The sequence below is a fragment of the Haemaphysalis longicornis genome, unplaced genomic scaffold (assembly GCF_048455015.1).
Source record: "Haemaphysalis longicornis isolate Haplotype H1 unplaced genomic scaffold, Haemaphysalis longicornis Haplotype H1 scaffold_9, whole genome shotgun sequence".
Lineage (NCBI taxonomy): Eukaryota > Metazoa > Arthropoda > Arachnida > Ixodida > Ixodidae > Haemaphysalis > Haemaphysalis longicornis.
Genome location: NW_027526460.1, coordinates 4,827,277 through 4,839,772, shown reverse-complemented (window position 1 = coordinate 4,839,772; position 12,496 = coordinate 4,827,277). Strand labels below are relative to the sequence as shown.

General features: G+C 48.7%; 1 protein-coding gene across 1 annotated transcript; it reads right to left on the bottom strand.

Moving 5' to 3' along the window:
* Positions 1-7,567: 7,567 nt before the first annotated feature.
* LOC144153957 (uncharacterized) lies at positions 7,568-12,155 on the bottom strand. The gene is made up of 3 exons (XM_077685750.1): positions 11,898-12,155; positions 10,700-10,783; positions 7,568-7,892 (listed from the first exon to the last, which is right to left on the bottom strand). The coding sequence occupies exons 1-3, from the start codon at positions 11,923-11,925 to the stop codon at positions 7,756-7,758; spliced, it is 249 nt and encodes an 82-aa protein (XP_077541876.1). The 5' UTR covers positions 11,926-12,155; the 3' UTR covers positions 7,568-7,755.
* Between the last annotated feature and the right edge of the window lie 341 nt (positions 12,156-12,496).

Genomic DNA, 12,496 nt, shown 5'->3' with positions numbered 1-12,496 from the left:
CCAGGCTTCGCACTGCGCCCTTCGGGACGACCTTTACCCCCGCAACTACTCATCTGAGGGCCGGAAGTGGTTACTCGTCGTCCCTGGCCATCTCTGATTTCTGCTCGCACTACCACACTGACGCAACGTGCGTGCACGCTGGGGTGCTCAAAACGTACCAGCGCTTGCGTTTGAGCTATTACTGGCGCGGAATGTTTGCAACGAAGTACATCCGCTCGTGTACAGATTGCCAGCGTCGCAAGTATCCCCCCAACATCTTACCGGCCCGCTGCAGCCGCTACCATGTCCGGCTCGCCCTTTCGACCGTGTCGGCATCGATATATATGGTCTGCACCCCACCACGGCTACAGGCAACCGATGGGTTGTCGTCGCGGTTGACCACCTCAGGAGGTATGCAGAAACAGCCGCACTACCCACTGTCACCGCTCACGACATCGCATCGTTCCTCCTTCAACGTTTCATACTTCGACATGGAGCGCCGAGAGAATTGTTGAGTGACAGGGGACGCATCTTCTTATCAGACGTTGTGGAGGCGCTGCTGACCGTGTGCCGAGTCGTTCGCAGAAAGAGCTCCTCCTATCACCCACAAACTAACAGACTGACTGAGCACTTCAACAGTCACGTACATTAGGCAACAATTTCAATGAACCTTTAATGAACGTTTCAATGAACGTTTTAATGAACGTTTCTCCCGACCATTCCAACTGGGATTTATTCCTGCCTTTCGTCATTACGGCGCCTACAACACGGCGACGCAGACAACCACGGGCTTCTCGCCGTTCTTTTTATTATGCGGACGGGAGTCATCGTGTTAATTGGGCACTATACTTCCACACCACCCGGATGCAGTGTGTGCACCAGTCTCGAAAATCGCCAAGCATGCAGAAGAGTGCCGCCAACTGGCGAGATCGTTCACGACTGCATACTAAGGACGTCAGAAGTCTCGCTGTTGGCTTCCTTCCTTCTTCGGCTATGGACACCGTCCAATACCCCCGGCCTTTCGAGCAAACTACAAGCTAAATACGGCGGACCCTACCGAGTCGTCGAGCGAACTTCAACCGTGATTCACGTCGTTGAGCCGGTCACTCCTCCTACAGATCGTCGTCGCCGTGGCCGCGAGACAGTTCATGTTCATTTTTTCGACCCGCTCGTCCTCGCCTGGCCTTGAGTCGCCATGGATGGCTCCTTTTTTCCCCCAAGGCGGGGGGGGGGGGTAACTGTAACAGAGATAGTCGCCGTTAAAAGGAGCACCAGTGTGGCCCAAAGGGTATGTGCTCAACTGAGACCGAGGCTGACTTTCAAGTGACGTCAGTCCCCAACTAGGTCTATGTGCAAAGCTCAGTCATCGGAGCAGCCTCATCGAGAACGCTCTTTCGCGAGACCTGGCGCGTGGACTCCCCCCGAGCTAGCTTGGTCTCTGGCACACCTGGCACCACGTTCTGGGCGCCTGCTAATAAACCCCATCATCACATATATATATATATATATATATATATATATATATATATATATATATATATATATATAGATTTCGATGAGTTTTGCAACGGGCCAGAAGAAACGGTCAGGTAAAAGATAAGAACAACTTTGCGGTTAACTTGTTTATTATAAATTAGTCCGACAGTTTCGGAAGTGGAACTTCCTTCCTCAGGGACAATCCCACAATGAATCCCACAATGAACAGGTTCATTGTGGGATTGTCCCTGAGGAAGGAAGTTCCACTTCCGAAACTGTCGGACTAATTTATAATAAACAAGTTAACTGCAAAGTTGTTCTTATCTTTTACCTGACTATATATATATATATATATATATATATATAAGGGTTGGCAGTCGAGAAAACCTCGGAAATCAAAGGGGAGGTTGTGGTGGGTCATAGAAACAGATGAATTTTTTGAGTCGGAAAGAAAGTGGTGAAAAAATGCCCGCCGGGTGGGATCCGAACCGAGGGGCGCTGGCTACCACCCCCAAGTACAGGAAACAAAAAATACCTTAATATAAATACCCGAGAAAGTGGTGGGGAAACAGCCCCGCCGGTAGAGTAGTGGTTATCGCACCAGACCGGTATTTTGGAGGTCGTGAGTTCGGATCTTACCCGGCGGGCATTTTTTCACCACTTTCTTTCTGACTCAAAAAATTCTTCATCTCTTTCTATGACCTAACGCATTCCCCCCTTTGCTTTCCGAAGTTTTCTTGACTGCCAAAACTTATTCTGTCTTAATTCACTGAGCCCTTCACTTCCTATTCTGATTCGCTACATGCATAGCGAGGGCCTCTGTTCTGGCAGTCTTGGTGCCATAGGAGGCTTAAGAGGGTTCAACGCTGGTCGACCACTCTCGAAATGTCGTAGACACTCGAGTCACAGCCCAGGGGCTAAAAAGAAGGTCCCCTTCACACCGAGTAGTCCGAGTGGCGCTGGCTACCACCCCCAAGCACAGGAAACAAAAAAAAAAACCTAAACATAAAATACCCCAGAAAGTGGAGGGGAAAATCCCCCGCTGGTAGCGTAGTGGTTATCGCACCAGACCGGTATTCTGGAGGTCGTGGGTTCGGATCCCACCTGGCGGTATTTTTTCTCCACTTTCTTTCCAAATTCTTTATCTGTTTCAATGACCTACCACATCCTCCCCTTTGCTTTCCGAGGTTTTCTTGACTGTCAACTCTTATTTCTGTGTTATATATATATAGAAAGGGAGTCCTCTCCCTGAAATGTCAGTAAACTTTTATTTTTATTTTTAATGACCTTGTCGTGTGTCTCTGTCTCTTTTTTTCGCTCTCTGTGTGAGTTTTTGTTTCCAGACTATATATATATATATATACATATACAAGAGAAGAAAAACTTCGAACAAGGTAAAAGCACGATTGTGGCCTACGTTTCAGCAAAGAGAACTTGCTTTCCTTCACGACCACTTCCCTTCCGGACAACATTCACCATACATCAGCTTTCAAAGCGGCGCCACAACCCATGACATCAGAAAACTGATTGACGCCGCCCCACGCAACATCACTCACTTCGTTCTGCACTTTGGCACTAACGACTTAAAGAACGACACCGCAGAAAGCACCATCGAGGCCATGAAAACTCTTGTTCACGATGTTCAGACCAACAGGCCCAAAGCAAAGATAACCCTGACAACAGTACTTCCCAGGATCGAAAACAAACACAAGCCAGACATACCCCAGACACACAGACTTCTAGCTCACTCACAAAGGTCAGCTAAGCTTAACGACTTCCTCATGTACCTTGGACACAACACAGGAAACGTTGACATCATCCACCACGCAAAAATTCACCACGACCCCCTAGGACACCTGGCCAAGGACGGACTACACCCTAACTTTCGAGGCGTCCGACTGATTTCCGAAAACATCAAGCACAGGCTGAGGAACACATTTAAGGTGACGCTCCCAGCCTCACGTATCAACCTCCCGTCTCCGGCCAGCACAGAACAACAGAACCAACCCAACACCCCCAACGGTAGCGAAATGCCATGTCCACCTAAGAACAGCACATGTGACGCCAGCACACAAACCGTGGACGTGGCCGCAACACCAGCTGTACAGCACGTGAGCGAACAACAACCCGACTCACCAAAGACAACACGCTCATGGTTCACGCAGACCCCAACACGCAGTATAACGCAAACAGGCACCCAAACAGGCATCGATGTGGACCTCACCTCTAGCAGCCCCCCTAAACTACTGACTCCAAGCAAAAAAGTGTCACCCCGGAGGTCTGCTCGGAACAAACACAAATGACTACCACCGAGTAGGCCGTATGCTCCAACCCCTAAATCCCGCTCTTTCCTCAAAGCTCGAAAACTAGCCGGCAAACAAACCAACTACAGATTTCATCTAAAAACGTACTCCTCGTATCTCCAAAGCAAAAAGATCCCCAAAGGCCTCCGCCTAAAAGTTAGATGAAAAAAAAAAAATTTAAGGAGGAAAGCAAGTTCTCTTTGCTGAAACGTAGGCCACAATCGTGCTTTTACCTTGTTCGAAGTTTTTCTTCTCTTGTGTTCTCTACCATCTTCAAAGTTCTACTACTCCCTATATATATATATATATATATAAATAGCGATTCAGAATAGGAAAGAAGGGGCTCGTTGAAATAAGACAGAAAATAAGGGTTGGCAGTCAAGAAAACCTCGTAAAGCAAAGGGGAGGATATAGCAGGTCATTGAAACATATAAAGAATTTGGAAAGAAAGAAAGTGGAGAAAAAATGCCCGCCAGGTGGGATCCGAACCCACGACCTCCAGAATACCGGTCTGGTGCGATAACCACTACGCTACCGGCGGGGCTATTTTCCCCCTCCACTTTCTGGGGTATTTAAGTCAATGTAATTTTTTCCTGCACGGCGATAGAAGACCTAGCCCTCCGACCACCACAGGAGTAGTAGAAGTTGAAGGTGAGAATATTTCAGCGGAAGACTTTCATAGCGATGCAGGCTGGCTCTGCATGCCACAAGCAACGCAGGCAGCGCACGTTCTCCACGCTAAGCTCAACGAGGCCGGGTTCAGGGAAATTCAGAGAAATCCACAGGGAAATCTGAAGAAATCCGGCGCAGAATCGGAATGGGGTGGGTGCATTCGGCAAGCACTCAACTAATGAAAAGTAAGCTACCTCTATCCCTAAAAAGAAACGCATTCAACCAATGCGTCCTGCCGGTGATGACATACGGAGCGAAAACTTGGCGCCTTACTCAACAATTAGAAGGCACACTTAGGTCCGCCCAACGTGCCATGGAGCGAATAATGTTAGGAGTAACGAGGGACAGAAAACGAGCAAATATATACTGAACGCGTAGCGCATTTTTTAATGTGGTTAGGTGCGAATAAACGACCAAAAGAAATCTCCACAATATTTCTCATTCTTCAAGGCTCAGGCGTCACAAGAAATTTAGAAGAACGAATGAATGACTTCAATATAGAGAGCAGGCACTATATGGGGGGAGGAGGGGAGAAAATAGGAACAGGAAAAGGCGCGACACAAATTGATTGTCATATAAGTAACACCATTCAAGTGTGCTAGCCAAAGTAGGTGCCTCTCGAGGTCCCACTAGCGGCGCCACGGGCACTTTGGCGTTCCCCTGTGGGTGCAGTGGCGCCTGGCAATATTCTTGGCGTCTAATTGTGGTTGGTGCGACTAGATAGAAGCGCACCGGGGTTCATTTATGACTGCACGACTAAAGGGGTATGCGATCAGCCACTAAAACGTTGAGGTGGAACAAGTTGGGTGCCTAGTCGCTGCCCGGTGGGGACACTTAAGTCAGGAGGAACGCCCTAGGTTCGTCCACAATTGGGGATCACGCCGAGTTGGCGCTAACTTTGTTGGCGAACACCTCTCCCGTTCTGGGAAGGGACTTTTAGTGCGGCAAAGAAACCAAGGGGTGGATCCTTGGCTAGCCGGTGCCGTGTGAGGGCTTCAGCTTGACGACGTTTTTATTGCCGGTGTGATTACACAAATCCTTATTTTGCTCCTCATACCTTTTCAGTCGTATGCAGCGAACCGTACCAGTGCTCCCGCTGCCCTGCTGCTGTAGAGGAGAGAAACTTGTAGGTTGTCCATCTGGGGGCTTGGCCGTTTTTCCCGAGTTTTCGTTCCGCAAGTGTCGTTGGACGAGGTGGGAACATGACAAATGCTAATCACGGTGGCCCGAACTACAGTTTCCAGTGCTGATGCATGAGGTGGTAATGGCTTAGCTAGGTTTCATGATCTGGAGGCAAAAGCAAGAATCCGCGTGTTTTCGAAGTTTTGGTACACGTTAAACATCCCCAAGCTGTTAAAATTAATCCGGCGCTCTCCATAATGGCACGCCTCATAGCTTAAAGCCCCAAAATTTAAACTTAGTTTCGGGGTCAGTACATATATTGACAGCATGATTTTAATGGGGCACTGAAATAAATTGGTTACAAATGTTAACTGTAAATATTTTACCAGGGTAAATTGTACAAATGTAGCCCATCTTGCGAGTTTATTGGCCCACTTTGCCTACGTACGATTTTATTAGTTCCATGACCCAGATGTCGCACAACGCTTCCTGTCAATTCAGTGGTGTCTACTGTAACTGGCGTATATTCGCGGGTTCGAATGTAGCGTATCTTCAGCGCGTTTAAGCTATATAAACTCCGCGTAACCAAAAAAATTGGCCGCGTATCTGCTCATTTTGTTGCAAATGTCGACAAAAGACGATAGTCTTTGTCGACATTTGCCAAGTAAATGCCTCCTTTTGCTTTCCCGCTCACCTCATATGTTGTTCCTCTTGCGTCGCGCTCCTTCCAAGGGAAACACGCTAAAGGTTTGCTCAAGACTATTTAAATTTACCGCGTTCCGCTGCTCCAGGCCGCGTGCCTCGATGCCAGCGCTGCCGTACGGTAGAGACGCGCGTGAATTGAGGCGCCCTACTTCAATGTTTATAATTGGTCTCCTCGATTCGGCTACACTTTCTGCACTAGTTCACAAAAGTGCCGTGCAAGTGCAGCGCCAGTTCTTTCGCAAGCTACACCTTGCACGAGACGAGAACTCGCACAGGGGCTAGTGCAGAAGTGTAGAAGAACTGGTGCAGCACGGCGTCAAATCGAGGGCCGAAGTGCAGGTGGCGCAAGCTGCACTGGTAAATCGAGTGCGCGAGTGCTGCACCGCCTGAACTGGTGCAGAAAGTGTAGCCAAATCGAGGAGACCAATAGTTCCAAGCAGAACGTGGGACCCGTCTAGTGGAACCTTTCGTAACTGTTCCCACTTGATTTCTTAAAACGCCGCCAGAAGCTATAGTGGCGCGGGCGACAGCTGGCGACGGCAGAGTGAATTTTTTTCTGCAGTTTATGCAGTATTTAATCTCGCACAAATCAAACATGTATGCTTTTTTATAAAGGAACGCTGCAAATATCACTTCTGTTCTAATTTGTTGTCTTATATTTGCGTAATGTCTTGTTGTTCTTGAACAATGTTGACAAGTATGAACATTACACCGGACTTAGACGGGCACATTTAGCTTTGACTATATAAGACTATTGCGAAGGCCTCGTTCTACTTCTCCCCGTGGCTGAATCGAGTCACAGACAGGCAAACAGACATACAGACAGACCAAAATTTCTGTGTTTAGGAGCCCAAGAAAGACTGTCGTCTTTATTAAACGATCGGTATTCTGAACATGAACTAGCTGTAAATCAAAGCTCTGACCCCGGGAGGTGGTCACACGCACTGCAAGCTGCAGTATAACGTCATTGCCGTTGTTTGAGAGGTGACCGTGGTGGGCGCTGGTGGAACTCTTTTTTTCGGAAGGATCCATAGAGCTCCGCCAAGCAGTCAATTAAAGGGTTACCCCAGTTGTAGAAAACAACGTAGCGAGAAAATATTTTCACCCTTGTATTCGGGAAAGTTTTGCTTTGCGTTGCTAATTCCGTTGAAATACATGCATTTTTTGGTCGGCTAGGGCCGCCTTAATCTCAAAATGAAGCGGTAATTTTGAAAAATAATCGATTTCCCTATACAAGGGACATCTGCTCATGTGCGCAGACGTGGGCCGCCCGAACATGTCCATGATGTACGCACATTTTTACGCTGAAAGACGGAAGTTATAAAAGGTTTATTCAGTAAATGAGCTACATTTTTCTTTCACTTTCCGGCACGGATGAAAGGGTAGAAAATGCGATGGACAGACCAACAAAGCGGAGACATGAGCACGATTATTGCATGTACTATACCACCCCCGTGCATATATATGTACAAGACGCATCCGAGGCTTGCCAGCTCATTCAGTATCTGGGAAGGGCGAGGTTCTCCTGGTTTTTCTTGTAGACGTAGTAGCAGAAGAACATGGACACCACTGTGGCTCCGAGGCAGGCCACCACCACCATGGAGATGCCGGCCACTTGCAAGGGTGACAGCTGGCCTGCGCAAGATGAGGGGGACGAATGTTTCCCGTTAGAACGCACGTTGGCACTCCATACCCTCACCGGTGCTATAAGGGAGCTACACTCGGAAGGTAGGTCCGTGCGTATCAAAAAGACGGTGGCGACATATGACCATTTGACCGCAACTTGTCACAGAATACCGCCCCGACACACTCAAAAGCTGTTGTGCTTGCGTGTACGAATGGTGCCTGTGGCTGTAGTCATCCTGGAGCATTACTGCCACAAATTCAAATTTTGAGAGAAGACGCTGAAGAAACACAAGTCCCATGTCGAGCGCCGTAAAATACTCCCCATGGGACCAACGGGGACCAAGAACTCCTCCGAAAGAAAGCATGGGCCACGCCGCCGCGCCATCATACGATACCGGAGGATGTCCACCTGTCCTTGCATGTCTCTACTGATGCCCATGATTGTCTAAAACTGGAGTTAGAGTATAGCGCTAGGGAACACGAAGACTGAGAGAGAGAGAGAGAGAGATAGCCTTTATTGCAGCAGGAAGACGCTAGGTCAAGTAGGGGAAGTGGGAGTTGAAAGTGGGGTGTTTGTGGCTTGGGACATCTTAAAGACGGACGTTTGGAATGGAAACTGCAGTGGACTCCTTAAGAAGGCGGGAAAAACCGCGTGGGGTGAAAAGAGCTGGCTCACGGCTCAGTCTAAACTGCTCGCACTAGACCGCTTATAGAGAGTAGTGCGCAATTAAAGTCAGCGTGGAGGGTTCCAGTGTTCGAGGGTCGATGTATGAGGAGGAGGCAAATGGAGGACGGTTGGCGGTTCTGTAGCGCACGAATTTCGGACTGTGCCAAATCAGGTGCTGGAGATTGGTGGGTGTGAGGGAGGCGCAGAAGGGACATCGAAGCGGCAGGGATGGGGTGTACCATTTACGGAATGTCTCTGGGGTTAAATTTGCAAAATATTTGTTCATAAAAATTTCGGCTGATCTTCGGAGTGCGGATAGAGCAGATAAAAAGCCGGATAGAGTGAGGGTCTTGAGGCGGTCTTTTTTGTCTTTTTTGTACCGTAGAATCTGTATGGCTGGCGGTAATGACTCAGGAGGTGGAGGAGCCAAGTCGGGTAGCAGCGGAGGACTGGAGGTTATACACTCCCGTGCAGCCGAGTGGGCTGCCTGGTTCCCCGGTGAGGACTCCTCGTGTCCAGGCGACCAGTCGATGCGAAGATGGATGCCATTAGATTTTAGGATGGAGATCCGATGCAGGATTTAGTTGGCAATGGGATTGGCCGATGTGGGACTTTGCAGAATCTTTAGGTCTTTGAATGAGTCCGTCAGGATGTGCATCTGGGAAGGGAAGGAGGATTGAAAGTCGAACATGAGGAAGTCTATGGCTTGAATGATAGCATAGCGCTCCGCTTCCGGGATGGTAGCAAATGGAATATCAAGGGTTCGTTTGCCTTGGATGGAGGGGAGATCAGGTGATGTCCATGTGGTGCCAACTAGTGGATTAGCTATGCTTGCGCCGGTGTAAATATCGATTTTGTGGGGCGTTTATGTATTTATTTATTTATTTATTTATTTATTTATTTATTTATTTATGCATTGATACTGTCAGCCCGCTGTTGGGTTATTACAGGAGTGGAAGGGTACAATACACTTTGGTTACAGGAAGAAAAAAAAGTACATGTCCGGAAATGCAAACACAAAATACTGTTGACAAATGCAACATGGAGGCAACAGTAACATGAGATACAAACACAGGTAATGACATTGTTCACTTTTGGCCAGGTCATTTAGTGCGAACGTATGTGCCTTTCACAATTTCGAGAAATTCATTTATAGATGACGTGCTTACTGTGCCGTCTGTTTATTGCTCTTGGAAAGAAACTGTATATAAAGCAGTCATTGCGAGTAGTTGGAGGCGGGATATACATGCTGTGACGATCGCGAAAATATTCGTCAGGAGATATGCGAGAGTAGTCATTTTTGTCAATTTTAACATGGTCATCAATAATGAGAAAAAGAAACTTCAATCGGTCACATTTCACGGAGTGCTGTTATTGTTCCAGAGCGCGTTGATGCGGGCAGCGCGGACGGGGCGGGCGTTACGCGAGACTGAGAAAAGGGCATCGGCAGAACAGCATAGTTATAGTAGTGCTGTTTACAGTATAGCTCCGGTTATGACAGAAAAAAATCATGGTTGAGTAAATTTCTGCCTCCTGTATGGCTAAACCATTCGAACTTAAGATAAAATCCCTGGTATAGTAAATATATCCGGGCAAGCGCTGCGCACATGCGAAGTAACAGACGTAACAGACGGACGAATTCACAATGCGTGCGAAATGCAAAGGCCGGTCAGCAGCGAGCCGCTGCTGCCCCCACTGCATGCCCAGGTGCATCTCTGCCAGCGCTACCCGTTCGTTTCATGCACCGGTGGCCTCACACAGCGACTGGCCACTGGCCGACGTAGTATGACACGACAGAGCGGTACAGCGCTCTGTAACGAACACTGTAACGATGTACGCGAAATCAAATATACGTATTCTCATATACGTGGAAGTGAACTGAATATGCGTATACAGCCCGGTACCAACAAAACGCCCAATAAGAAATTAAGCTGCAGTCGCCAACATGTCTCCACAAAGCTGTAAACACATCCGTACCTTGATTTCATTTTTGAAAGCTTAAGATTAGCGCATGTACGCAATTCCAAGATGATGCGCAGTATCAGTTTGTTTAGGATCGCGTAACAGGCGCGGAGGATCCGAGTGCGAGCCTGGTGTAGTTCCCTGAAACCGCTATAGGACAGCGGAGGAATAAGCTGACGCCACTGACCGATTAGCTGGCCTTCGCTCTGGGCATTGAAGTCGTATCCACCGGCGCCTTGTGCAGAGACTTGAGCGACGATGGTTATTATGCCTGCAACAAAACATGAATTTTCAAGTCAGGCAGAGTGGCACTAACAGAGAGAGAGAGAGAGGGGGGGGGGTGACTAATACGACGGAAAGCCGCGCACCCACGCTTTCCTCCCCTTATCGCTGGAATGTCTGACTCTGTGCTGGTCTTCGTGTCTTCGTTCAGTCCTCGTTCTTTTTGTGCGCTCAAGTTACAGCTATGAATTGTCACCAACTAGCCCGCCTGTCAGTGTTATTGCAATTGGCTTTGTAAGTAAATACTTCCGCCGTTACGGCAAATGTGGATTCTTTACTCTGAACTGCATACTACAGCATGCCACACCACCCTTTTGCAGTACGTCTCGTTACTTAAAGCTCGAACGGTGTCGGGAAGTTGTTATTTTACGCCAAGTTCGAATCACAGGGATTCATTTTCAAATCCACCCCTTTATGACTTGTACAACGGACAGCGGTTCGAAAAATTCGGGATTTTAATCAAGCGAGTAATAATTACCACGATTCCGCGAAGAGACCTAGTGAACTAATGTTATTGAACCAAGCAGCTGTTATGAAACAGCAACCTGTTTTGCTGATAGCATTTTTGTTATGGACAACACGGGGCGTTCGCAGGTTGCTCGCACATCTGCTGTACTACGTGGCTCCAAGTTCGCTTTGCTTATGAAAAGCGCATTCCTGTTCTTACGGCGGGCAGGTCACAGGCGAGAGCGGAACTGGCACGTAACAATGCATGGTACATGCGATACTCATCAGAACGTTCTGTTCTCAATTTTTAAGAGAACGGCCCGTTTCTTTCCACATTTACTTGCTTGAATTTTAATGAGAAACGTTGGCGCACCACAACACACTTGCAAACACAAACCTACGTGCAGATGGAACTCATAGGCGTCAATAAAAGACATTCAGGGGCGCGAAATTTAAGTGGTTCACACAAAAAACCACAAAACTGTCTTTTTATCGTCGCCCAATTGAAATAACTTTTGCTGTGGGTGGCCGAAAGCGCGTTCTTGGGTAGTTGCACTAAAAGCTTCTCCACGAGCAGCCGCCTCATTCGGCACAAGAAATCAACAATGGCGCCTCGCGCAAGAGCTGCTGCTGCAGGGCGTAGGTGCAGTGCTTACCCAGCAGGGCGGCGAGCAGGATCTTCATGGCCAAGCACTTCTCGTACGAACCTCCGGGCCCTCGATTCACCTCACTGGTCGAACAAGCACACGCGCACAATCGTGTTCGGCGATGTTCTCCGGCTCGGAGGCACCAGACGAGAGCTTGGCGGTTTGTAAAATACCTTTCCGATGAGAGTCGCGGCGTCGGGGCCTTATCTCTGGCTCGAGGCGGGGCCTTGCAACGGCCGAGGCTCGACAACGCGAACCTTTGGAACTTGCCTTCTGGCCGCTTTTTATTTGCTCTTTCTCCTTCCCCAGTGACGTGCTCGCAAACAACGCCGTCACAGGGCGGCGGCGGCTGCCCATGCGCGCTAGGCTCCTCGCATCTTACCTGTGGTGGATAACGAACGATCCGCTCGTCCCGAGTTCTGCGCATAAGCGAACGCTCGCAGAGGAACGTGCGTACGCAAGCCGTCATGGCGGGTGTTTAGATCACCGGCGTGTGCGTGCACGCGCGTGCGTGTGTGTGTTACAAAGAGAGAGGTCGGGAGGCTCACTCACGAGTGCGCTCACACACCACCCACGCACCACTCACGAGAGAGTGGGAAGTGAGCCTC

What these genes read in the sequence shown, in the direction of transcription:
- LOC144153957 (XM_077685750.1), bottom strand. Translation starts at nt 11,925, where the DNA reads ATGAAGATCCTGCTCGCCGCCCTGCTGG. An exon ending in CCTGCTCGCCGCCCTGCTGG is followed by an intron (nt 10,784 to 11,897) that starts GTAAGCACTGCA and finishes GTTTTGTTGCAG; the next exon opens with GCATAATAACCATCGTCGCT. An exon ending in GAGCGAAGGCCAGCTAATCG is followed by an intron (nt 7,893 to 10,699) that starts GTCAGTGGCGTC and finishes CATCTTGCGCAG; the next exon opens with GCCAGCTGTCACCCTTGCAA.